Source organism: Apostichopus japonicus, chromosome 12, assembly GCF_037975245.1.
Source record: "Apostichopus japonicus isolate 1M-3 chromosome 12, ASM3797524v1, whole genome shotgun sequence".
In the NCBI taxonomy this organism is placed as follows: Eukaryota; Metazoa; Echinodermata; class Holothuroidea; order Aspidochirotida; family Stichopodidae; genus Apostichopus; species Apostichopus japonicus.
Window position 1 is genome coordinate 14,522,614 of NC_092572.1, and position 27,733 is coordinate 14,550,346.

At 34.1% G+C, this 27,733-nt stretch overlaps 2 protein-coding genes and 1 long non-coding RNA gene across 5 annotated transcripts in view; all 3 read left to right on the forward strand.

Annotated features, from left to right (window-relative positions):
* LOC139977143 (uncharacterized) overlaps nt 1-27,667 on the forward strand; it is a 37,290-nt gene extending 9,623 nt beyond the window's left edge. The window contains exon 2 of the long non-coding RNA XR_011796445.1: nt 26,544-27,667. This is a non-coding gene — a long non-coding RNA (uncharacterized lncRNA). The remainder of the gene's footprint in view (nt 1-26,543) is intronic.
* On the forward strand, nt 5,353-15,330 carry LOC139977842 (uncharacterized). 3 transcript variants are annotated; one of them, XM_071987528.1, is made up of 15 exons: nt 5,353-5,944; nt 6,098-6,412; nt 7,073-7,366; nt 8,698-9,015; nt 9,712-10,002; nt 10,973-11,083; nt 11,362-11,401; nt 12,038-12,099; nt 12,307-12,486; nt 12,977-13,081; nt 13,357-13,529; nt 13,645-13,767; nt 14,254-14,362; nt 14,891-14,978; nt 15,153-15,330. In XM_071987528.1, exons 1-15 carry the CDS (start codon nt 5,860-5,862, stop codon nt 15,313-15,315), a joined length of 2,457 nt encoding a protein of 818 aa, XP_071843629.1. In that variant the 5' UTR covers nt 5,353-5,859; the 3' UTR covers nt 15,316-15,330. The 3 variants fall into 3 exon arrangements, with proteins under 3 accessions (XP_071843629.1, XP_071843630.1, XP_071843631.1); XM_071987529.1 differs by lacking the exon at nt 8,698-9,015 and having other exon boundaries at nt 5,354-5,944; XM_071987530.1 differs by lacking the exons at nt 5,353-5,944; nt 6,098-6,412; nt 7,073-7,366 and adding an exon at nt 8,391-8,537.
* LOC139977141 (uncharacterized) lies at nt 17,608-27,667 on the forward strand. Its single transcript, XM_071986253.1, has 12 exons — nt 17,608-17,718; nt 19,314-19,386; nt 19,895-20,209; nt 21,194-21,529; nt 21,657-21,761; nt 21,927-21,966; nt 22,909-22,960; nt 23,615-23,644; nt 24,056-24,118; nt 24,299-24,340; nt 25,194-25,256; nt 25,768-27,667. Exons 2-12 carry the CDS (start codon nt 19,335-19,337, stop codon nt 25,777-25,779), a joined length of 1,110 nt encoding a protein of 369 aa, XP_071842354.1. The 5' UTR covers nt 17,608-17,718; nt 19,314-19,334; the 3' UTR covers nt 25,780-27,667.
* Nucleotides 27,668-27,733: the final 66 nt, after the last annotated feature.

Here is a 27,733-nt window from a genome sequence, read left to right on the forward strand (position 1 = left end):
GCTACAAGAAAATTGAGGATACTACTAGGACAGTGGTGTAAAACACTTTGAATACCATGTAAATATATGATCGGATACTTTGCTGCAGTTATATTTAGTTTAGTTGACCAATTTTATCTCTTTCTTAACATGTATTGATGGATTTTATACCCTTTTGTTGATAAATAAACGAATGGCATTGTCGCAAGTAAAGGAGTAGTCCCCCACCTGGACACGTCTCAATCTGCTTAATGTTCGACACCCGAGACGAATGACATAAATAAATGACAGACTACCAAGAATTTTACGAAAAGAAACATATAATTTATTTAGAACTCGTCTCGACCAAATGACTTTTTGGTCACGACAAAAGAATCATACATATACCCAACCCAAAAACTACACACTTCGGTTAGCATTCGCTAACCCAACCAACCCTTCCAAATAAATCTACTAAGGATCTGCCCTATCGCTTATACTTCTTCTCCATCGCTCAAGACATCTTCCCTATCGCTTAAGGCTTCTTTCCTATCGCTTAAGGCTTCTTCCCTATCGTTTAAGACTTCTTCCCTATTGCTTAAGACTTCTTCCGGCTAGTACCCTGCAGGTAAGCTTCACACGGTACGGCGAGCCCCTCACACCAGCGTAGCCGTCAGGCCCCAACACTGCAACCCTCTATGACAAAAGTACAACAAAACTGCTCTCAGGCATGCGCCAAATGGCAAACATATGGCTATACCTATATATATATACCAACGAATATTGTCAAACTATGACGTCAATAATGCCCCTATCTGACGTAAAGTCAGCAAGCAACACACAACCAATATGGTGTCACTATTTGCCAAATAATACCAAGAACCTCCGGGTCAACCCTTACCATGAAACAAATAATAGCTACTCAATAGTATACATGATGATATACAAAATTAATCAATCCAACCAAAGGCACTGAGGCGAACTTATTAATTCGTACACACTTATACGACCTAAAAATACCTTAAATGCTTTAAACGCATTTGACCCTAAACAATAACAAATTCGTATGCCTAAGCATGGATAAACATTTTACAAAACTGACTGAATTGTGAGCCATAGATCGAGGACTCTTTAAAACACAATATATTAATTTCTCCACAAACCCTACTGTGCGATCAACAATATAGATACCAATTAAATGAGTAATACGGACAAAAAATCAACTTACGGGATCGTCCTAATAATAATCCCGGATTAAGTTGGTCAAACGGCCAGGGACGTAACACACAGTAACACGGCCCTTTGCGGTGCACATACACACAGAAATGTGTCCAAAATGATTTCGTCGAATTAGACAACGGATACACCCAGTAATCCTCAGGATACGCTGATATGGCTTAGGCTAAAACGCAACGCCACAAAATATCAACGTTCCCAGTCTTTAGGCTCATACAAAGAAGCCTAGGCTCATACAAAGAAGCCTGGTTAACGGTTAACACACAGAAGCCGAGGAATAAGACGGCGAAGACCGGACGGTGGTGAGACTCACACAGAATGCCTCATCCAACCACACCCCAATCCTTATATAGCGACCTTAAGTTGACCCCTGCCCTTACCCGCCAAAGCACAATCTACGAATTCCGATGGACCCGTTTCCCATTATGCACTTGCTTGGATCTACATACATTACCCTAGAAGAACCCGTCTCCCCATTGTTCACCTCCTAGAATTTGCATACATTACTCGAAAGAAGAAATGAACAATTTGCAAAGGCCTCGGCTACCCGGTGGAAATTTCCACCCACAAGGAATGCTAAAATACAATGCAGGCGTGATAGGCATAAATCGCAGATCATTTCTTTGCTTGATCTGTTTTTTTAGCTGTCTCACTCATTATCATCTCTGACAAAGAGGATCATACATCTGATTACTCACGAGAAGTCTTTGTTCAAAATTTTCTAATGATACAAACCATTGTTGTTATTCTCGTTTTGATTAATGATTGACAATTTGATGTGCCTTTGGAAACCGGGACTAAACAATCAGGTATTTCGCTCAATAGGAAAGCAAGGCATCTCTCTAAGAAAGGTTACAGACTAGGTAATACTATTAATGATGTATCATTAGATTATCTTGTCATTATCAATCACTGTTACTTAAAATAATAACAAAACAAGATCGTTATTCGTAATGAAAGTTTAATAGTGAAGGAAGTAAACAAAGCGCAATTATGATCGGTAAATGTTACTCTCGCTTTCTTATCATCAGTCAAATGTACCTGAATAAATTACTTAATTACTTATAATAATTCATAGTAAAAAAAACCAACATAAAACAGGCCTACGGTTTTACTCTAATAGTAACAATTTGTCAATTTGTCGAGGATATCAACTAATTTTCTGAACAATGTACTTGAATAAATTACTTAATTACTGAAGAGAGGAGGGTATATTGAATGAAAACCACATTTTACGATGATATGAAGATCAAACAACGACTTCCAGAGGGATTTAGTAGTTGCGATCTGGAGCGTAGTCAGCTTTCCTGGTGTACATATTGTCGTCCGCATTTTAAGTCAAAGAATTAAGTTTTATTAACATTTGTAAATCTGAATGACTTGGCCGTTCTCAAAAGCGCTTTAAACAAGTTACTCTCCAACAGCCAAATACTCAGATCGGTCACTATACTACCAACGTATAGATACCGTTACATTTGTGTAATCCCCGTCCTTCATTATATCATATGTTGGTTACAAGGTTGCTTGTCAAGTTCTGTCTTTTACCATAACACTTGCTATGCTACAATATGTTGGTGATTTCCAAATTTATGCTGTAAACAGCAAATATGCCAAAAAGCAGCAGGATAACAACTTGTCTTCATATGTTATCAATTAGGATCTATTTTTTTTTTGTAGCTTGGATGTTAAAGAGCATAAGTGGACGTACATGTCGTTCAAAGTTGGGTCAATGGAGACAATTTTAGACCACTTCAGCCCTCCCATGAGCAGCGTACGAAACATTTTTACTGCTGAGTTAAGAGGTTTGTTTTACAAGTGACGAAAACGTCAGGCTCTCGTAGCCAATAATGTGCATGGTCACGATACAAACCATTGATAATGCCATGAATTGCCAATTTGTCAGCTATCCAGTTATGGGCAGCGTTTAGCTGGCGAGAACTTCTATCTAGACTTAGGGACCACATTACTTATGTGATTTAGTGTAAAAATCAATTGGGTTTTCAATGGGAGTATGCTACCGTATATACGTTTTCCCTTGATGTGTTTTATCTACCTGAGAATGCAAACTTTTAATTAATATCACCGGGTAAAATAAATCACGTGAAAGAGATGCTTTGCTTTGACTTAAGGTAATAAATGTTCGGGTGAGGTTCTTTTGTCAAACAAGTTTGTTTTTGTCTTAAGCAACGCCGGCTATGTGGACTTTCCTCAGCCGTTATCGTTCTTTAGTATTTTAGAGAAAACATATGGGGACATTTCAAAGTCTTTAATTCCCTCGCAATGAGATACTTTTATGACTCAGTTCAAGTAAATTGATTACAAATATAGAAATGTGTCAGTTAGGTCGTGTTTACAGTGAAGAATATATTAATAATTTCACGGTTATTGTATCCAAACGAGGTAAACCGTCATATTCTTGTTATTGTTCTCTGGGACAAACTCATATGAATTGGACTACTGGTAGCAGAAAATGTCACAAAGTCTAAACATTTTGAAGACTAGTCTATTACTGTAACAAAAAAATCACTTCGATGTGTAGAATACATTTTTAATAAAAATAACGACCTTTAATCGGTTTCATTAACAACAAAATAACGGATTGCAATTTGATTCCTCAAAATAAGTTTGACGTTTTACTGCCTCAATTGGTAATACCCAACATGGGATTCCTCTGCAAAGAGTAAACGTCACCTTAAAGTAAAATATGTGCATTTCTTCCACATATCTTTCTTTTAAGGAATCATGAATACCGCCTCGGGACGATTTCATATTAGTAAATTGAAATTATTCTTATTTACTTAAAATGTTTTAAATGGACACAGACTATTCCTCTCCAAGTAGGCCAACCATCTCCATTAGGATGTATGTGTTTTAGATCCTCCTGCAAGAAGGAACTCGCGACACATCTATCACCTTGGAAATATCCTTGCCCCAAAATAGCATGCTATTGTAATGTAGTTTTGCAGCTGTGAACAATTTAATTCATAGTAAGTGCCATGAGTCCATGGTGACGTAAAAATCTAGGAAAGAATACATGAAAGCAACAAACGGCAAATAAACCGTAAATAAGCAATCAAAGCATACTATAAAACAATAAATACCAGTATGTGGCTGTCTGATAGTTACTATAAACAATATCAATATCATATAGCTAATACATATGTAAATGGCAATATCCCATGCTATAGATTATACTATTCTAAACTGTCTTGAATTACATAAAGTAACTGATACAAGAGTTTCTACCTCAAAGGCCAAATGTAGTGTTTTTTAGTTTCTCATTTTAATACTTGCAACATTTGTGCTACTTCTGTAAATTCTCATATTACTAGCAATCCTTTGTAAAATGCAAAATGAATTAACAAATTAAAACCAAAGTTATTTTTCGTTTTGCAGCAACACATAACGTTCTCAAAAATGAAAAGCAACAACAACAACAACAAGAACGGCGGAAATGAGCACGTTTGTCGTATAAATATTGTCGTAATAAGTACACTAGCGAGTAAGGAATGTATAAAAGGGTATATTTGCTTAACACGTTAGGTATTCATAAAACAAAGATTTTTGTATTGTTCACATGACATTATTCAAAGAGTAGAATGACATTTTGATACATAGTATAGATAAGGTAAACTGTTTAAGGCAAAGACATTACTTTTTCTAACACAATAAGATAATCTATGTAATTATAAATGAACCAATTCCAGCTCTTAACACCTAACGCATATGCGCGTTTGTTCTAATAATGGCTTTGCACCTTGACCTTTCTCTATTACACTTGTACGTCCGTATTCTTCTCCTTTCATTTGTTTTTATGTGTGTGTTCTTGGGAGCGATGTTTGCATTAGACATTTTTCGTAAGTTTTGGACTTGTTTTCATTATTCAAACAATAGCTATACTTCAACCACAAGGTTTAATTGTTAATTGTGTGTAGAAAGTGAAATCATTATACAATCAACGATGTGAAGATTTTCGGCTCCGTGTAAATGTTAAAGAGGAGGAAAGCGTACCGTGGCGCTTCTACGGAGTTCAAGTTAATGAGCAATTGAGCAATTGCTTTTGATTACTGACTACCTATGTACTGGTACAGACTTGTGATGGAACTGCTGGATACACAGTTACCGATATCTTCTCAGATTAACATTCTTTCCAGCAACAGAACTTCACCCTTTCCCTTGAATGATAAATCATGTTAAACACGAACTGCTAATTACACTAAACATTTAAGTTTTCACAAATGTGTTGATGAACTTTATCATAATCAGGAAAGCATTCAAAACTGTATAACAAAGCTTAGCGACATAAACTCTTAGCGGCTCTTTTAAAATATGTAAATGTTCTATGTTAGTAGTATCTAAATCTGGGAATGTTTGGTTCATTAGCATTTTGATAGGAAACTCAAAAATGTGGGGACTGGAACTTTAAAAGCCAAAGAGGTTTCTCCTGGAAATTGGCACACAATAAATACACTTGTTGCACGGAAGCGAAAGTACGAACTTTTTTTACGTACTTTTTGAGCAAGGTTGGACACTGTGACGCATGTTATGTGGTTAATAACTATAGCAGTCAAAGAGGAAACAAAATACTAATACACGGGAAGAACCAACACACGCACACAAACCTTCAACGGACGAAAGCTCTCATGAGGTTAAATCAACTTCACCATGCGACAATTTGAAGTAGATCGTTGCCACCTTTTTCTTTACTTAATCATATTGTTGACAAGCAGATCAAGCATAGCCTCTTCTGGTAAGTATATTCATGTTTGTTCCTCTAAAATATACATTCAACTACACCCCCTCCGATCTCTATTTCTCATTTTAGTTAAATACATATTGTTGGTGCCTTAATTCCCGGTTTTAATTATTTATAATAGGCCTACATATATACTTTGCTTACCAGAAGCCAACAATGGCTCATCAACAACGTTATCTGACTTGGGAGGAATAGCTGCTGGAACTTGCTACTTTGAGGTAAAAGAATCTGACTTTATAATAACTTGGCAATTAGAAGGGGCCCCTGTGTTTCGTCATGATTCCAACGATTATTCTTCGAAAGTTGTGGGTCGACATACTTCTACAATTGGCGAAAATGGAAGAGTTGCAGAGCTAAGCATTGCGGATATCACATTTGAGGACTCGGGTACTTACACGTGTGCCAAATCATATCTTGTTGAGGGATTACCAGAGGAATATAAATGGATTTTACACGTACAAGGTAACTATGATTTCAGTGTATGTCCTTTTGATCAACTCAATTTGATTTATAAATGTCTATTGTTTATATGTATGGAACACTCAGTTTTACTAATGTTGAACAGTCAACTTATCAATATTACATGATGATCTATTATTTTTAAAGAGAGTTATATTCACAAAGTATCTTCTCGCGATAATGTTAGCTTATTTTATACTGTACAGGTTATCATGTGGACCACATCTTGGCAAATCAAAGTTAAAGCTTGGCAAACTTCATTACATCTGTATACTTTCCATAGCTATGATTTAAATGAACAGTTAAATTGTTAAGCTCTCTACAAAAGACTTCTTCCAACAACATGATATTGCAATATTTTGAACAGTAAATCAATGCCTCATATATGAGTCTTGCAATTAAGTTGTTTATATATGAGCTCTCTGTACAATGCCTTAGGTCTAGTTTGAGGTTGTTACATAATTTGCGTTTCAAAATACCGTTCGTCAGATTGTATTGTATTTTATTTTATGTGCTCTCTATGAACACTGCACCCCATACTACCCATTAGTTGCTTTGTGAGACATGTAATTCCTTTATGTCACCCTAAGATTTGACACCTACGCATTTACAAATATTCAATAGAAGTACACTACCATTGTAACGTTCTTTCATGCGTTACAGGTAAACCAGAAATAGAACAAAAGAACATTCCTGTCGAGAGTGAAAATGATGTCGTAGCAGAGTGCTGTTTACAATATTCTAACCACCATTACCATCCTACGTTTTCATGGTTGATAGACAACAAAACATTTCCCATTAGAACCTCTACACCAAGGTATACTTATCATCATGGAATATATACCACGTGCAATGCCATTTCATTTGTTTCCAAGCGAAGTTACAACAGCGGAACTTTGGAATGCTTGATAATAGGTTCCGGACCGGTATCCGCAAGAACTAAGCTGAATAGTTTATGTAAGTGTAATTCTTGCCAGTGTACATTTGAATTCATATACATTTGCAATAGATGATAACAAATATGTAAGTTGTAAAGGACCGTGCTTAAAAATTAACATTTACATATGATGTATTGGTAAATACAACATCAGATGTACAGGAAACTGTCGTATAGCTATGTTACGATCCATAGTGTATATGATGATATTGAAAACTTCAGAAAGTCATTACTTCGGTAGACTAGTCTACGTTATGTTTGTCACTATGTACAAATTTAAAGCTCTTCCTTAAGATTTTTATTTTTCTTCTAAAATAAAAATAACAATAAAATAAAACTGTTAGCAAACTGGTTATCCACTAAAAAGCCTGTGTAAGAAAATGATCAAAAGTAAGTTGGCCTGACGTTTCGATCCGAGCAGGATCTTCTTCAGAGGCAAACTGACAAGTAACAGTAATAGAAGGGACAACAACACGCACAGAATACAGACAGGTTAATGACCATGGTGAACACAAAGAGATAAATGTAAGGGGATTAGTAAAAAAGGTATGGAGAAAAGAAAGAAAGAAACCAACAGGGGAAGAGGAGAAGTATAGGAGATAATATGCAGAGGGACAAAGAGAGACAGAAAGGTGTGGAGAAAAAAGGGATGGAAGAGAGCTACGAGAGGAGGAGTGAAGGGGGGGTAGGAACATGGGGAGATGGAGGGGGAACGAAAGACACGTTAGTCATGTTAAAGTTACACACAACTTTGTGACCCAAAATAGGATGTAAATTATCTAAATTTGAAAACAAAATATACTAAAATAAAATAAGTAACAATATACACATTTATTGCAAAAGAAGGCTTTCTCCATTCTTTTCTCACCAAACACAATGCCACTCCCGCCCCCACACTTACACCGTTTCCTTCCTAATCACAGTTCACATTTCTACACGCACTTGCCTTGGTCATTTCCTGAGCCGTTTCACCTCATTTATTCTTTCGTAGCTCTTCTATTTATTTATTTATCATCTGTACTATTCAATTTTGCTTCAGTAACTGTCCAATGGTCCATTTTAGCTGTTCATCTGTGTGTCTGTCTAGGTATGACCTTAGTCTGGCGATGATCCTGCTGGGAGCAAAACGTCATGCCTTGAAACTTGATTATATTGATCTACATAACATACCATATCAGTACTGTTCAAAGGGTAGGCTATATTACCGTTTGATTTTTTTCAGGATGTATCATGTATATGTAGCATGTTTTCTGCTTACACAAACACTTCCTTAATGTTCAGCTGTTACATGGCAACAATACATTTATAAAGAGTGGCACTATAAATTTAGTTTTCTTCAATTCCTTACCAGTTTCTGCTAATGTAAGCTGGGAAACAACGAACCAACATGGAAACTACGTATTACTGAAGAAGAGTTATGTTGCTAATATTACATGTAGAACAGAGGGAAATCCCGCTCCAGTAACATATTTGCAAATGTTCCAACCGTTTATGCAGGAGTGGCAAAACGCATCGGTGGAAGATATTGTCCTGACGAAGAAGGAAGATGTTATATTCAGTAGCTTCTTGTATAACATTAACAATATGACATCTGTAACCGTGAGATGTGTTTCATTTAACGGTGTAGATCAGTCAGCATATAGCACTGATATCCATGTTTATTATTTTCGTAAGTAATCATTCTTACAATCGTAGAAGCTTCAAATATTAGTTCCACATGATAGGTACATTACTCTAGTCAATGTACCTTCAATTCAAACATGGAACCTGTTCATGATACGGCGTTTCGTTTTAAAAGGTCTTTGTTACTCAATAAAATCAGAAATATCTCATACTTCATATTCACAATGATTGTAAGATTGGATTTCTTAGGATTTCTAGCAGGAATATGAAAAACAAATACGTGGTGTAGGCTGCTGTGAAACTATGCACAAAAATTACATAATTTTCAAATTTGTTAGGACTTGAGGTATTTGTGTAGGTTTTGTGTTTGTGTTTGTTTGTGCAAAAGGTGATAAAATAAAAACGATTTGCATGATATTTTTAAGTGTGTTTCATTTTGCCATGTAATTTTAAAGAATATGTTATTTGTGTTTTTCCATATCTATGTGTTTTTCATGATATAATACCTTTTCTTTTGAAAAACTTGATAAGTATTAAAGTGTTGAAGAATGCATGTATACGAAATGAGAAGGAAAAAACAGTGTACATAGATAACATGTTAAACTCGACTCCAATTACAACGTGACACTTTTCTTTAAAGTTTGTGTTGTAAGTTTGGTTAAAATGTTAAATGCTTACTCAAATGAGTAACGATGTTAGGGTCACCTGTTATTAATTTGTTTTTGTTTTTGTTTTTTTACAGTGGAGGCCGATGTAGACTTGATGCATCAAAAAACGATGGAAGTTTCTCAAAATCATATAGTGATTTTGGTATGCCAGGCAAGTGGTTTCCCAATACCAAATGTAAACCTACAACGAATTAACACCTTGTATGAATGGGAAAGTCTGTCATACCAACCACATATTAATGAGAGCGAGTCACTATGGTGGTATGAGCTAAAGGAGTACAGTGACAGGGATGCTTACAGATGCTTGGCAAACAACACGGTTGACGAATTTGCAACAAGTGAAGTAGTCGTCTTGAGCGTAATAGGTCAGTTAGAGAATTCATTTTTACATTACGATGATTTTTTTATAATTTTCCGCGTGTATACCACTTGTGTTTGTAGCGTGTATACCACTTGTGTTTGTAGCGTGTATACCACTACTCACTGAGTTGTTCGTTACTTAGATCAGCCGTTTGTCTATTGCTGGCTTTACGTTATTTGGTTACTAGCAAAATATAAATTTCACGTTAGATGACGAATCACCTTGTTCTGTCTTCTATGGCTAAGACAGAATAAACATGCCTGCTCTTGGTATAAACTGTACTTTTCGTACCTGCCCTATGTAATCTGCATAAGAACTACACTCAAACTGGTACATTTTGTATGTTTGGATACTTAACAATTTGATAGAAAAGAGTATCCTAGTTGGTTACAATCTATCTAGCGGTAGTTATGTGTAAATACTTATGAATAGGAGTATCTATGTGTTACAATGTTTCGGATTGATTGAAGTGCAAACACCACAATTAATGCACACAATAAACATACTTCTCTAATTTCCATCGACAAGTTGACTATTTGAATACATATTTTGGTAACACGATACTTGCAAACTTTTAAACCGGTCTTTAATGTTCCATACATTGTTTCTGTGAACGTTACAAACACTTCGAACTACACAGACGTAGTACGTATATAGAGGTTTTGCTACAAAACATTTCTCAACAACAACAATATGTACGTATATCAGTAAGGGATGTAAACAACTCAATTAACGATCGTGTGATGTTACGTATAATTCGATCATTTAATACGCCGCTTTGTGGAGAAAGAACACGTGGTATCGCAGCACCATGCTTTTCGTGTGTCGTGAACATCCGTTAATATGTTGTACATACGATCATGGTATACCACGGTAAATAATTATCAATATACTTTAGCGTTAACTGTGCAGCTAGTTTGAAATAACTTCGTGATTTGAGTCTATGCGGTAATTTCACTTTTGTTTTTACACAGGAGGCATCAATCCTCTACCAACAGATAGTACACAACTCCTGTTAATAATGTTGATCTCATCGGTCGCTGTTGTTTTCTTTATATGTATCTTGATCATTCTTGTATGCAAAAGTAAGCTATCAAAAATCTGTCTTTTTTGTTTATTTCACCCGGCGTACTGATCTACTTTACCAACAAAATCTATAGTATCAAATTTTGTGATCAATTAAAATGTAATAAATATAATTTTACGACCACTTTTATTGGAACTTCAATAAGTAGTCTTCAGAGCTATCCATACATTGTTTTAATAACTACCTTCACGTAATAGTTACTGAAAAGCTTGAATTTCATTAGTATCAGGAAAGTTAACCACCTACTTGCTGAACGTTCATTTTTTTCTTTTTCAGAATACTTATTATCACTTGGAGATGATACAGGATTTACACGGTATTAGACATTGTTATACATCAATGTTTAATTTTTATTTATCATAAAAATATCAATTTATTTCTTGGATGCTGCTTTGCGTAAAAATAATACTACATTTTTTTTTCCAATTCTCAGTTTTATTAAGTATCTACACAATGTAACGCTTTCTTTTTTTTAAATTGCATTCCAATTCTAGGTAAACTAGGAGATTCGCGCTTTGTACAGGAAAGTTAGTGTTTAAGTTATAGAGATACCTACGATGAGCAGATTGAATGGATATCACATCTTCGAACCAAATATGTTATATTTGTCAATGTTTCTTATCCAATACACTGTTCTTTTGGTATAGTAAAGATTGGTTTACAATTGTTGATATTAAAATATCGACGTTCTTAACCTAGCACAGGTTTTCCTTTATGGTTTTATGCACTGTAAACATAAACGAAAGTTGAAAAAGTAAAGCGTTTGCTGACACATATTTACGGCGCTTATATCCAAAAGTCTAAACATGGCGGATTCTTTAGTTTTACGACTAACAGCAAAATTGAAACCGAATATCGCACTTAGATTTAGCGATTAATAGTTTATAAGAATTCATTTTGCCTCACGACAGTTGCATCATACTTATATTTAATCTATATGTTTTTTATTAAGAAACACCGACACCGTTACTGTTGACTCTGGAAAGAAGAAAACTGAAAATCTTGATACAGTTGGTAAGAGAAATATTTTCATCAGTCTCGCCGTCTTAATTTTGCATATCGCATACTTTGCATGTGAGAATATGATGGCTTCATATGCCAAGCAGTATTTGTGTATTCACTGATGTGTAAAAGATCACATTCATGAAAGAGTAAGATGGTTGTTAATTAAACACATGGTAACTGTTGTTTAACATTCGCATCTCATATTGGTCTTACTAGAGCTATACTGCACCATACCAAATGACACGGGAACCGTGAATAATGACACCATGTTGTTGATACCTGAAAAGGATTTAACCTTTGGCAAACAACTTAAAAGGAGTGCATTGAGGCAAAGATGGAAGGGCAATTTTCGTAAAGAATCATCTGTTATTGATGTTCATGTTTCAAGTTGCCGATGTGAGTACCTTTTTCCATTCTTATTTCCTTTCAAATATCTTCTTAATTCTATCACATGGATACGTCTGACAGACATAAATCATTGAAGGTCTACATTGAGGTTTCGATTGTGCCCGTCAGCGTTGTGTCGATGTTTATCTTTGTTCCGTTTTATACGTGGTATACTGAAAGTATATGGAGTATGGAAAGATTTCTATGTATGATTAACAGTGTTTGTAAATATTTACCGATCTTGAGAACACATTAAATAATACCAGGAACTTATCGAGTAGATACTTCATGTCAAGGTTTGGCTGCATTCAATGCTCCTACTTTGTTCTAAGCCACGTTTACATTCTATGACAAACAATTGTCAGATCACTGTCAGGATTTAAAGTCATTGTAATCTACAAATACAGATTTATTGTGTGAGAAATATATGCAATATCTAAATCAGGTCACATTAAGCTAATTAAATGATATTTTTTAAGTGTTTTGCGTCATTCCTAAGGTGATCAGCAAGAGACAGATGAATGGACATCGTTTATTCGTTGCATACGCCAGCTTCCATCGCACACTAATATTGTTAAACTACTAGGGCAATGTGTCCGAGTTGGTGAGTTACTCATATTTATCTCGCGTAGGTATCATATTTCGTTTTCTTACATATTCTCTAATATGTTTTGTTATCTCAGTTTACATATTACAAACAGAGGCCATGACCCCATGTGATTTGTTATAGTTTCTCTCTTTTCTCTTTTTTTCATTCCATTTTCATATCAGTCCGAAAACCACTGACTAAACTATAAAATAAAGTGAAATAATTTGTAAGATATAGTTCAAAACATTTACTTTATTTATTAAATTGTAAACACATTTCACTCTGCACAGATACCACATATTGCGTTCATGAAGACTTATCATACGGTACCTTGCGATCTTACTTGGAATCTGAATATGGAGAAAGTTTTCAAAGTTATACCACCCTAGAACCAGTTCCAAGCAAGTTCTTTTCGCTGGCTATAGGCGCGACTTTGGGAATGAAACATTTGCATTTCCATAGGGTATGTACTGTTTTGATATTTCATGTAAAGAAACGTATATATCTGGTTTTTTAATGGATATAGCTTTTATTTCATTTGAGTAATAATGAATTCTCGGTTACTTTGAATTTGGTAGTGGATTCATCCTGGATTGTGTGCACGTAAGGTATTGCTGACTCAAGGAGGGAAGTCTTGTAAGCTGTATGATTTTTGCAGTCCTGAGTTTGCAGGAGTACGCATTGAAGCAGAAATTCAAGAGGTAAAATTCATGAATTGAACACGACTTTTATATATTGACCTCAAAATCTGAGATAATACTACGTAACTTGTACAAACGATTTCATATTTGATATAGTCTGTACTTGAGTAACGAATTTTGGGATATTATTTTCTACATAATAAACCTTAAATATGTGAAGAAAAAACATCCTTTTCTTTCATGATGCTATATGCCTGTTTTTCTTTGAAATATAAGTGACCCATACAGAACTTGTAAGTTGTCATAAAGATGGTCAAACAACACTAATCCGCATACGTCAGATCATTCATTACCATTCGAAGGAAACTTGTCTGATGTCCAATAAATTATTGAAGTAAAAAAGTAAACTTTTTGCTAAAAGTTTATATTTTAATGCATAGAAAAATATACCGAGGGTTATTGGTTTAATCCTTCAACGAATAAAACGTTTCAATTTTTTTTTAATATCGTAATATTAAATAATCAAAACTTCACTTGTTTAATTAGTGTAACCCGTATGTGAACATTCCGTCAGAAGTCTTGGCGCAAAAAGAGTATACGCAGATGAGTGACATTTGGGCAGTTGGTGTTTTGATATGGGAACTATTTTCATATGGTAAGTAACCCACAAACGTAACGTCGTTCATATTTGACACAGTTGCACATAATACATACAATCAGTAAATAAATTACTGTCACACGGTGGATGGAAAAGGCCTTGGGCATATATTGCAATAATTAATGAAGCTTATCTAAAACTTTAATCCCAATCCGGTAAGCTATGCTGTTCGTTTGAGAAAGAATGTGAAATTAACACATGAAAGTATTACTGAGATATTAAGCATAATGTGACCACATGTAACCTTTGTTCCATTTACCAAGAAAATGAGTGTAATGTGGATAATAGCGGAAATTAGTATATGTGCGACTAGCATTACCAATAGATAAGATATAGATCATTAATTTAATGACCTTGGATCTAAGTTAAGGACCACAACATCCATCAATATAATAGGTCTCCTTTTGAAAATCAAAGATTGGTTGGGTGTCTTAGAGTACTTCTTCTAGAGAGCCTAACATATGTATTAATCTTAATCAATTGGTAACAGAACTTCTAAAATGTAAACAAATTATTCTTAAATAGGTGCTCACCTACCAACACATAAAGAGGTTGCCCAAAACGAAAGACATGGCATGGAATTGTGCAAACCTGAAAAGTGTCCCAAGAATATGTAAGTTCATCCCATCTATGTTACCATTTCTACCAATCATATGGTACAATTTAACATATTATATTCACCATTGTCAAAGTCCCACTGTGATCTTGACGGATATTAATTGATGTTCCTTGGAATATTACTGAAGGATTAATTTTGCTTGGAATTTTTTTTTGTATCTTTTTTTAGATATGACGCAATACTGGACTCGTGGAAACATGATCCACGAAGTCGACCTACACTGATGGAATTGGAACACGAAATGACACAGGCCTCTGCATTTTACGCTTTGAATACAGATAACAAGGCAGTATGTTCTTCCTTTAAAGTTCCAAATGTAACTGATCAGTGAAAAATGTTAATTATTATATATTATTAATATTGTGTAGGGTGACTTGACGTACTGAAAGGATGAATGCATTACTTGTTTTTCATATTATAGAATCATCGCTAATTTTGTGTCACAATAATCATATTGCTGTTAACTCTAAGTTTTCACAGTCCATAGATAATTAATAGAATCTTTTGAGGCGAATCCTTTGGTGAATATAGGAATGTAACTTGCAGTCACTTTAAAGAGCATGCCTTGTAACAGCTTTCTTCAAGTTCCAATTATTATTTTATTTTTTTTATTGTAGAAAAATACTGTTAATGTGCTAAAGGAAGTAGAAGAGGCACAGAGAGAGTCCAACATCAAAACAAATGTCTATGATAGAAATATTGTCGACCAGATAACCTAGCGAAGAAACTGACTTCAGTTTGTCTGCGTGTTTTAAAAACACAAGAAAGAAAGGATTTTCTCTATCCATGACCGTGTCTTCAATTTCCAAAAATGAGGACGCTGAACCAGGTTAATCGTTATTTCATGGCAAAAATCAATTTAAATATGAGACGCTTGATTTAATTTTTAAGCTTGAATGTTACTCATTATGTCTTTATTTTCTGTCGAATTTTTTTCGTTATCAACTTAAATGTTAATGTTTTGTGTAAAGAAAATAAACCCGGGAAAACGTCATTAGGTAGCATTTTAGAAAAAAATAGTTAATATGTATAAACATGCAATTGAACAATAAATCGGGTCACCAAAATTAGGTTTACCTCCATGATTCCATCATTGGAGCAAGTAGCATACTTACAGTTCAAGTATTGATTCATTGAATAACTAGTAAACAGTTTTTAAGCAAAGTTAATTCATTTACCTTCTACACCCATGTAAATCCCTTACCTTTCGCTTTCGCTTTTAACTTACATTATTTAGCGTCATCATCAATTTTAAAGCATACTTATTTTATTATTAAGTTGAGATGATATTGAGCTCAATCTATTGACACAAAAATCCCACGTTCCACATCTTTAATTTGCTTTGTCTCAATATATCTTCCTTTAATTAATTGTTGAAAGTAAGTAACCAAAGGTAATTGAAAGGAATTTAAATTTTTTATTGGTAAATGACGAATGATTTGTTCTGTAGACATGCTTGATGCAGACATAATATGCTAGTACGTCACCAATCAGATCACATTTAATGCGTGGTCAGGGTATAGTTAAATCAAATACATTGCATGTAAATCTCACTCAGTCGTGTGTTTCGTTATTAATGTCTATGGATTGTTAAGTAGATTTCTCTTTGATGGTAACATTAAGTTTTGCCAAGGGCTGGTGATATGCATGTTCAAACATAGAGCTGGTCCGTCATACCTGCCATGCAGGAAATTTCCAGTCAAGAAGTCTCTATGCTGAAATGGAAGTACATGATAACGGTTTATATGTATTTAAATTGACTTGCCTTTTCTGTTACTAAAGGGAAATGCTTCAACATGCCTTTGGTTTCCTTGTTCGCTGTAGGGAACATTGTATGACCAAGGGCTTGCCTAGCCCTACCCTGAACTTTAAGAAATCATAATAACCGCCACTTTAAATAAATAAACAAACAACTTTACTCTTAACGGAGTCAATAAAGACGACGAAGGTAGTAAATTTGTGCTATGTTCACTTTCGTTCGGCCTACACTACACATTATATGTTATACAAGTTTTGTTACAAACAGTTAAGTGTAAATTTAACGCAGTTTAATCCAATGACGTCTGTTCATTTAACCGTTAAACACGTCTAACTGAGACTTTTCAACTCCTTCTAAAATTTAAATTGTTATGAAATTCCATGTGGATGAACTTGCTAAAAGTCATTATTTTGTATGACATTGTACTCTTGGTTGCTTGCGATTATCGTTTCTACATTACATTACAAGTTGCACAAATTTATTTATCGTGTAGACACACACACACATAATTAGTTGAAGCATTTCAAGACTGGGTATCCTGCTGGCTTATTTCCCGTTGGAATAACCATAAACACTGAACACAATGACCACCATGTATTGCATCAAGTTGTCATAGTATCCCGCACCCACATTGGTGTTTGCTATTCTATTATATATATATATATATATATATATATATATATATATATATATATATATATATATATATATATATATATATATATATATATATATATATATATTGCACCTTAACAAAGTTCACGTTCAAGTCTGGAGGAATCTGTTTGATTAAGATGAACCGTTTAAACAGCATAAAGTGTAAAGTTCAAGTTCCAAATCATCGATAACCCGAAAACAACAGTGTAAAGGATTACATTTGCCTTAAACACCTTGTGTTGAAAGCGGTATGTGCGTTCCGTTATGACGAAGGTACAGTGCTGCGCATAAAGAAAACGAGACGAATACTACAATAAGGTAAGATATGTCTTCTTTTCTTCTAGATGTATCGAAAGTCAATAGGCTATATTAACATATTTAAAGTTAGGTTATTCCAAAAACAGATAGCAACAACTCATGTATAGCAGGACTTTATCGAACAAATTGACATTTGGATAATTCAGTATAAGTACAGTCTGCAACGATAAAAGGGATGGCTAATGTGTCTCCTTTGGTGAAATGATGAGGCAGTCTCTTCAGAAAAGACATGACTGAATATCATTCGAATTATATCTTGTTGAATAATCTCCATGAAGTGCACAAATCATAGTGAGTGGCATCTCCATCTTCAGTAGAAAAAAAACAACGTTCGTCCTAAAGTGTGGATCCAGAGGGTGCGTATAGTGCACCGTAACCACATTTAACCTCACACTTTTTTTCATTCAAAGCAATAGCTAATCGAGTACTTTCAATTGCCTCGGAAGGCATCGTTTGTTGTCTAAGATGCTCTTTGTTTCTCGGAGTGATACTGAATAATAAACGAAACACGATACCCTAAAATTTCTAAATTAAATAAGTAATGTCAACCGACACTTTGGGCAAATCATAGAAATGAAACTTAACGTTTTTGAACTCATTTTTTTCTCAATATCTCCAGTGATAATAAATAACGTGTGCAAATTACGTAAGTTCGTATACAATATTTATCAGATGAACCTTGTGCTTAGAGCTACTAACAAAGACCTAATTTATATTGTAAATTTTCCTCAGAATGCACAATTTAACGTTTGAAATTAAATAAAATCTGGACAAGACACACAAACCTGATATTTAGGTAAATGCTTCCATGACCTCAAGGCAGCACCCAATTCTGTTATAAAATCCTTCATTCGCCTCTGGCCCTCTTATAAATGTTCAGACCCATACCGATATCAATATGGAGAATGTCTTAAACTCTTAGTTGATTAGTGAATTGTTGGCACAGCCTTCACTTTAGAGCTACTTAATATATACATATAGACCTAAATTATAGTACAAATATGCCTCAAATTGACCTTTTGACTTGTTTTTTGGCGGGATTACCCCAGCCCTATCATTTATGGGAAATGGCATCAGTTGGTACAACCCTCCTCTTTGAAATACTTCATTGAATCAGGCCCTCCAATTAAGATCCAATATACTTTATAGATCAGTCGGGGAAACTGTTTGTGTTTATTGTTACTTATTACCACAATACTACGTTTAGGCATTCTTGTATAAATCTAAATTATACTATAAATATGCGTCCGAATCAACTATTTCCCGTTTATTTGTTTTTCTGGGAGAAACCCTAGACTACATATTTAACTGTGGACTTGGGTACAAACCCCTCCTAGTTAAATGCTTTACTCCTCTCTGGCTATTCCACAACAATTCAGCCCCTACCTTAATTAGTCGAGAGATGATTGGAATCTCCACCCCCCCCCCCCTGCAGCTAAAGTCACTGCCAATGATCGGAATAGTTCGTAAACATATTGGAATGCACTCAACTGCTTTCAGCTTGAGTGCATTAGAAGGTATTATAACTTTCAGCTGGATTTCACACCTAACACTTTCTACAGCTAATTGCTAAATAATATTCTATTTACTTGCAGAAATACAACACCACCGTCAGAATGTCGTTCTCAGTTTTCTATATCATCGTGATATTGCTGTTGTCGAGTATCGGTTAGTAATAGTGTACATAATTGTATTTAGTAAACGGGTAAAATGGTTCAATTCATACCGGATTCTTTTTACCTTACAAATATGTAGAAGAGATAACGACAAACCTAAGTGAGACAAGAGCAAAATATTAAGTAAAGTGAATTAGCTTCCCAGACAGGTTTACGATTACAAAGCATTGCGAACACAAGCTAGGTTAAGCAAAACAGAAGGATGTATTCAAATAAATTGTTATTCAATAGATTGAGAGAATACATAATAAATGTAGAACTCCTGTATGCTACCTTTGCTCTCCCTGACATACGATTTACTGACATACGTATTTCTTGTAGATGCCTTATATTTGGTACTACTTTCATAATATCAGTTATAAATTGAAGCAAATAAACACCCAAATACTTAATATCTTGTTATTTACCATAACCCTCTTAATTGATCATTTTTCTCTCTTATAACTTAAGTTCCTCGAATACTTTTCTACTTTTGATGTTAATGTTTACTCATCTTGCAGCCGCTATTAATCACGAAGTAATTACAGATTCGCCAAGTTTGGTGATGAAAGAAGGACTCATTGGTAGAATACCGTGTGTTGTTAGAGGCCAAGCGGATTCATACTTTTGGAGGAAAGGGGAATTATATAACAGCAGCCGTGAAGTTGCTTCAATTGTTCGTGGGATCTTAGATGATACCTCTGAAAACTTTACTGTCGCAGCAGATGGCAGTCTTGTTATCAAAAATGTCTCTATGAGTGATGAAGGCAGGTACTACTGCAGGATATCATCAAAGGAGAGTCAATGTCACGGAAGCCTAGTCGTTTATGTCGAGGGTAAATCATTTCTTTAAAATAATAGTCGAGAGTTAAATTTATGTTTGACTTGAGAAAGAGTCCACGTGTACTTAACATCCAGATATATTTAATGCTACTTTTGATATTGTATATTATAGGTATTGATAGTTGAAATTGGGACAGCTTCTACCATAAGTTAACTTGACAAAACATGTGTGACGTCAGCGTGGCACACTGAGAACATATTACTAGTAGGATATGTTTTGTTTTACTTATGACTGTGCCCTGGCATTTGGACAGGGTTACAACTGTTAAATTATCAATAGCGTAATGACTGTAGTGTATAACATATGTTAATACGTCACAATTTTGAAGAAGAATGTTGAATGTACATTTTAAAGGATCAATTAAACTAAAAGACATCCATAGAGAAATTTGAATCTTTAATTTTACTTCTCAATTTGAGTATGCTTGATGCCAATCTATGTAATGTTAATGCATCATACTATTGTGAAAACAAAGCATATGTTATAACAAGCTCATTTAATGTAATTTTGTGTTTTATGTAACAGAAAACAAAACAAATGACCTATAAGATATCACGAATGACAATATTTTAATTTAAAATAAAGCTAATAAGTGATCAAAAGATTACTGCTCGTTAATCTAGTCGAATATAGACTTTTGAAAGATTTTTCTGAGGCACGCTTGTGATAATTTTTCGCTTTAAACAACACTAAAACACTGATAAATTGTTACGATTTATCTAGAAACAATTATAATGGACATTTACGTTTTAATTTTCCACCACACCTACCAGTGTAACATATGTAACAGTAAATAATACGTACGAGTTTAATAAAAAATTATATGTGAATAACTGTTCAGGCGATTCAAACAAATTAAGGTTTTCAAATCAGTTAAAGCATTGAACCACTTATTTCACACAACTATTATTGATAAAATGTCGACAGATTCTCTCTTTACTTTCTGTTGGTTATTCATTTGAATTCTCTCCAACAGCAATTCGAGCTAAGTTTGCGTTGAGCATTGACAGTTGTGGAAATGAGTCTAGTTGTACAACTTATTTAGAACCTTCAGATATAGCAACTTTTATATGTAGTGCTAAAAACGTGTCAGCATCGACAAAACTGAAGTGGTTTATTAATGGATCTAAGGAAATCACGGATTACATCTCAGAAGAAACCTACGGAAATCTCAATGAGGAAGATTCCATAGAACTTTCAAGTACTGTTCGGATCCGCTACGAAAGACCCACCTCATTGACATGTCAAGCAGTAGATCTAAAGAGAAGAAATGATTACGGACGATTTGCGCATATTCAACTTCAAACGAAAGGTAAAAGTAATTTGGCATCCAATCATACATTGGTACCTACTTTATCAGACAATTTTGACTATTATCGAGTTTTTTATCATTACTGCAGTGGATCCCTTACTTTTACCTTATTTTAATCTTTTGCTAGTTCTACCAACTACTGAGGAATATTTTCCAGTTTGGACGGTCGTAGCCATAACGATATTAACCATCTTGTGTATCATCTTAATGGCTGTTCTAGTATTCATGCGAGGTATGTATAAGTTCTTGAATTCTGAATTAAATGTCTACAACGGACTAAATACTGTATAAACACAGTAAACGTTACAAATCTACCATTCGTCTTTCTATTTATTGCACTTCGTCGCTTGGTGACATTAACAGTCAGTTGATATGTATACCTTCAATTCTTCTTCAGTGAGATGGCACCAAAGAAATAAAGACCATGCTGATAGTCAGTAAGTTCCTTTTATATTTGCATAAGAAACGTGATAGGGATAAGCTATAACATACAGTGCAACATGTTTTGGTAAGATTGGTGAGATTGGCAGTGGATGGAAGGACAAATGTCAATACTTACAGATATATTGAAAAGTATACATTTGCTAAACATTGACTTTTGATATTGCTCATGACCTGTACTTTAGGCAGACAATTAATGTTCATGTTATAAACTTTTGTTATAAACTTTTGATGTATTTTAACTTGATGTTTCTTCTTTCTTCAAAAATACATTAGCAAATAGTTTTCACTCCTTCAGGACTTAATATATCAATTTATTATCGGCTTTGGCTTTCACAATTTTCAGAAATTTACCACACCTTAAGGGAAAGTTTCTACTTGAATTTTTACATAACACAAATTTATCACTGAACTTTCAACTGTCCAGATGAGCTATGATAATTCAACATTACTATTACTAAATTACTATATCTACAGTCAGGAAAAAAAATCAAGAAACTACAATTTCGAATGTGTCATTCCATGCAGTCTTCATGACTTCCACCATTTCTATAAAAGAATAGATAAATCAAGCATATCATAATGGTACTTGCTCAGGTCACAGATATAATTTCCAAACAAAGTTTTACACACCAAACATATTACGCATATGTTTATGACTTGATTTGTTTCGCTTTAATTTATATGTACATAACGAAATATTAATGGTCTCGATATTTATTCTAAATATATATTTTATTGTCTATTCAAATGTTAAACATTAGAAAAAAAGACGAATGTAGAATGCTGTAATTTACACAGTCTCGTACCAATTGATGACCATCTGGTATTTAGGATTAAATTTGATCATTCCGTCATCAACAGAAATCGGACTTTCTTGTAATGTAGAGCGTCATTATCGAGGTTCCTAGTGTAACATTTGTTTATTTTTCAAACAGAAACGAAGAAGAATTAGTAGCTTTAAACAGAGAGCAAGAGACAGTTTTAATGGTAATATATTTAATTTTAAATGTGTAAATCTAATGAGGAATAATATTTAGTCACAACAACTGTGTTATCGCTCAGATGTGGTCGGGACGGATTAAATTAGCAATTAATTTACTGTCAAATATAAAAATTGTCATTGAGACACTTATACGTTATTAATTCAACCCTGAAAAATGTTTTCAATAACATTTGAAGCTAATTGAATGAATCCGAGTGTCCGAGCAGCATTTGTATTATGATACTTCTTATACAAGATAGCCTAAACTATCACTATATTCATTACAGTATACATGGAATGAAAAAGGTGCATCGTAAAATAAAGTGTGTGATCATATTAACATATCTGAACATTTTTCATTCGAAATTCAATTGTTTATTAAGATTGTGTTTACAAAACGTTATAATGTTGGTTTATTATCATTTGAGGACTAATAACGTATGGATAAATTTAGGTATATGGTACTTTACATATTTTTTCATTCAACATAGACCTACTATACACTCTGTAAAATGATACCTCTTGGTACGAGGTATCGAATAAAACAGGAAAATGTGTCAATGCTAGCATGGATACATTATTTCATGTTATTGAGTGATTATTGATACAACTACAGTATTGCAGTTGAGTTGTTTTCTCCCTCTTTATTGTTGCTTCAGGAAAACAAACAAGACATTTTACAGCTGAAGGTAGTTATAATTAATATTTATACATAAGGAGGCAGATAACAGCTCAGTAAATGTCTAAATGGAAAGGAGGAAGACGTATTGTGGTAAAGTCTACAGAGGGAATTTAGTTGACTAAACTACGCTCACTTAAGAATCATGTTGAGTCACAATGTATGACGTATTTCTTAAGAAAACAGTTTCAGTTTGATTGCGACTATATATTTTATTTTCGAAAACCATAACAATTGAGGGACTGTTTCGCTACATATTCTACTATATTATTTTTATCAACAGTAACACAACTTTAGCCGAAAAGGGAAGTGATACATAAATATAACCAAAAATACTACACTTAGCATGCATTGAAGACTATCTTAAGTACATCATGTTGTTTCTTTCTGTAATATATCCGCGCTTTATTTCTAATTATAGGAAACCATTCTCTCTAGAGACAACACTATAGCAGATCAACGGGAAAAGATTTCAGACTTTAAGGCAAGTATGACTAGATGGTCTTTCAAAGTATAGACAATTAATTGCACTACCAAAGTCCCTTTACCTTAACTGACAATCATTTGATAGTTTCATGTTTTAATAAACTCATTCAATTCACATAATTGCATATATGCCATGTTGCCTTCTTCATATTTATTGTTATCCATTTCTTACTTGCAGGAAACCATGCAGGATCAAAACAACAACATAAATAAATTGGAGGTAAGGGAATGACACTAGAATATATATCATCATCATCATCATCATCATCATCATCATCATCATCATCATCATCATCATCATCATCATCATCATCATCATCATCATCATCATCATCATCATCATCATCATCATCATCATCATCATCATCATCATCATCATCATCACCGTTATAATCATCATCATCATCATCAACATCATCATCATCATCATCATCATCATCATCATCATCATCATCATCATCATCATCATCATCATCATCATCACCGTTATAATCACCACCATCATCATCATCATCATCATCTTCATCATCAACATCATCATCATTACCACCATCACCACCACCATCATCATCATCACCATCATCACCGTTATAATCACCACCATCATCATCATCACCATCATCATCATCATCACCATCATCATCATCATCATCATCACCGTTATAATCACCACCACCATCATCATCTTCATCATCAACATCATCATCATTACCACCATCACCACCATCATCATCATCACCATCATCACCGTTATAATCACCACCATCATCATCATCATCATCTTCATCTTCATCATCATCATGATCAACATCATCATCATCATCTTCATCAATATATCATCATCACCATCATTATCAGCATCATCACCGTTATCATCACCACCATCATCATCATCATCTTCATCATCATCATCAACATCATCATCAGTACCACCATCACCACCATCATAATCATCTCCATCATTATATCATTATCACCATCATCATCAGCATCATCACCGTCATCATCATTTATCACCATTTTATATTCTCAAACGGTTACTATGAATTATTATACTTCTTGTTAACCTAAAGGAAGTCATTCGAAAGAAAAAGAGTGTTGTAGACGCAATGAGGAGTGAAATTGCTGAACTAAAAGTGAGTATTTTTTCACCTAATATTAATAATACCGTGCATATTAGTGCATGGAAGCAAGACAAATAGAGTTGTAAAAACAAGATCATTATTACACCTTAACTGTTAAATATAAGTTATCGAAGAAATTTTCCCGTTGTAGGCCATACACTTCTTTCCTGCTTATTCGTAGGATCATTCTTTGATTAAAAAATACTAATGAAGAGCACACGTTTTCCCCAAAAAATATATTTCCGTGCCAAATAATCACACATGAACATGGTAACGAAATGCTTGTAGTAAATTGTCTTTGACTTTAATAAGCCTTAGGTTTAATTAACTCTCATAAACTAATTGATCATGATGTATAATGCACTGATAAACAAATATGCCGTCCATTAGCATTGGCCATCCTGAACCATACCTATCCAATCGTTAAACACTAATCCTATAAGAAGAATGTTATATGGGTTGATCCTAGAATAACATCACACGACGATTTTTCTCATTTTCTCTCCCCTTTATAAATTCAAAGGATAAGCAGTAAAGATACAACGATGACAAAGATTCCAGAAATGAATTGCCGATTGCAAATTATATTATAGAAAAAAATGTTTATGTGGTTAACATAAACACATTAAATCAAATCTTTAGTAATAGTCATGTATATAGCTTTCATAGTTAAAGATTCCGCAATGACATATTAATGTTTTATAATGGACACATGTGATACTTAAATTGTTTTTTTAATGAACTTAGAACTATAGATTATGGAACTTAAGTCGCTGATAAGGGTGAACCTTTTTGTATGTACTATAACATTCATGTGGTCTTATATAATGCCAACATTATGGTTGAGTTAGCGAAGATATAGATATCACTTGTCAGGAAACATTTCTACGTTCCCCTACATATTTTAGACTTTGAAAACAGATCGGTAAGGGATTAACTGAAAGTTTTGGAATGTCTAGGATATCGTGTAGGAAGGAGTTAAAGGAATGCGTGTCAGATATTACACAGATGTCTAAGTATCCCAGCCGACGAGGATAGCTGTGTAAAATACGACTTTACTTTCAAATAGAATATCATCCATGGAAGGACATGGATGATTAGGTGGTATTCAGAACGGTCACATAGAAAGGATAATCTTCTATTAAGGCTGATGGATAGTTAAACATACTTTCCAAATTGTCTCCATCTTTGACACTTGGCAAGCATTAGTTTAACCAAACACAAATATATGTAATTCAAACAACAGGTCCGAAATGTGGATAATCCAGTGACAAAAAGGAACGGGCTTAAAGTGTATAGTAGGATGGTGACTTCGAAGTTCGGCCACTTAAGACTTAAAACACCCCAAAACTAAATCTTCTGGTATAAATCATTTGAAAATATACTTCATATGGTGAGAGAATTTTGTTATAGTACGATACACGGCCAAACTTTCTTTCCTGCAAACTGTTTTCACGTTGTTTTCCAAGAAGATTCTTCGTGATTGTGGAACTGGTATTTCTTGCTAGAGTATTGCGAAGTTCGGACACGCAACCTACAGTGTGGCGCTGGTAAAAATTGGTGGCGCTGTTGCTCTTTCAGTAATTATAACAGACTTCATAGATCTTCGTCATTTTATTGACAAATATGTAAGTAATTTCTTGCACACGGGTCATTTTGGAGAGAAAATAACTGTAGCTTCGTACTTTTGGTGAAATTTGGCTCTTCCTGTAGGTTTTCATGGTGAAAATCGTGTATTTCTTAGGGTGCCCGAACTTCGCAGTATGGCGAACTTCGCAATACTGACTATACAAGTTTTAATTACTTGCAAATAATTCAACTTTGAGTATTTTCCTCACTACAATTAAAAAGATAATCACCATTGATGTTGTACCAAAGAACATATCACATATGATTAATTAAAAACATATTGTTATTATAATTCAGTTAGCACTTAACATGTGAAAGAAATGTATCATTGCTGTAAGCATACAAACTTTTAATTGGGTGTAAAAAATTTACGTTAGTAATCTGTATTACTGAATAAATTTAATCAGTCTGTGGATAGTAGAGGACACATATTTGATCCGGAGTATTCAAATACTTACTTCAACACATCTATATTTAGCACGTGTGCCTTTTCACTGTTTGCTAGTGAAGTTTGAAGGTCTAACCGTGATAACATCACAGTAAAAAAGTAGCAATCTTAGACCAATAAACATTTCAACGGACTTAGAGTAATTTCCGAAAACCTTTGAAGTGTCAATATGTGAATCGGATAAGCATATGTTATATAGTAATGTGTTTAGTTAATGTTTTCGTTAAATCAATATATCTTACATTCATAGATTACTCTTAACTGACTATGATTTATATAAAAATGAATGTTCCTTGTATTGCATCCGATAGTTTTTTTTATGAAATAAACCTGTTTCCAAAGCTTTTCTCCTTTGTACAAGGTTTACTCTTTTGATTTTTAGTTATATACACAAATGTTGTATAATATTAAA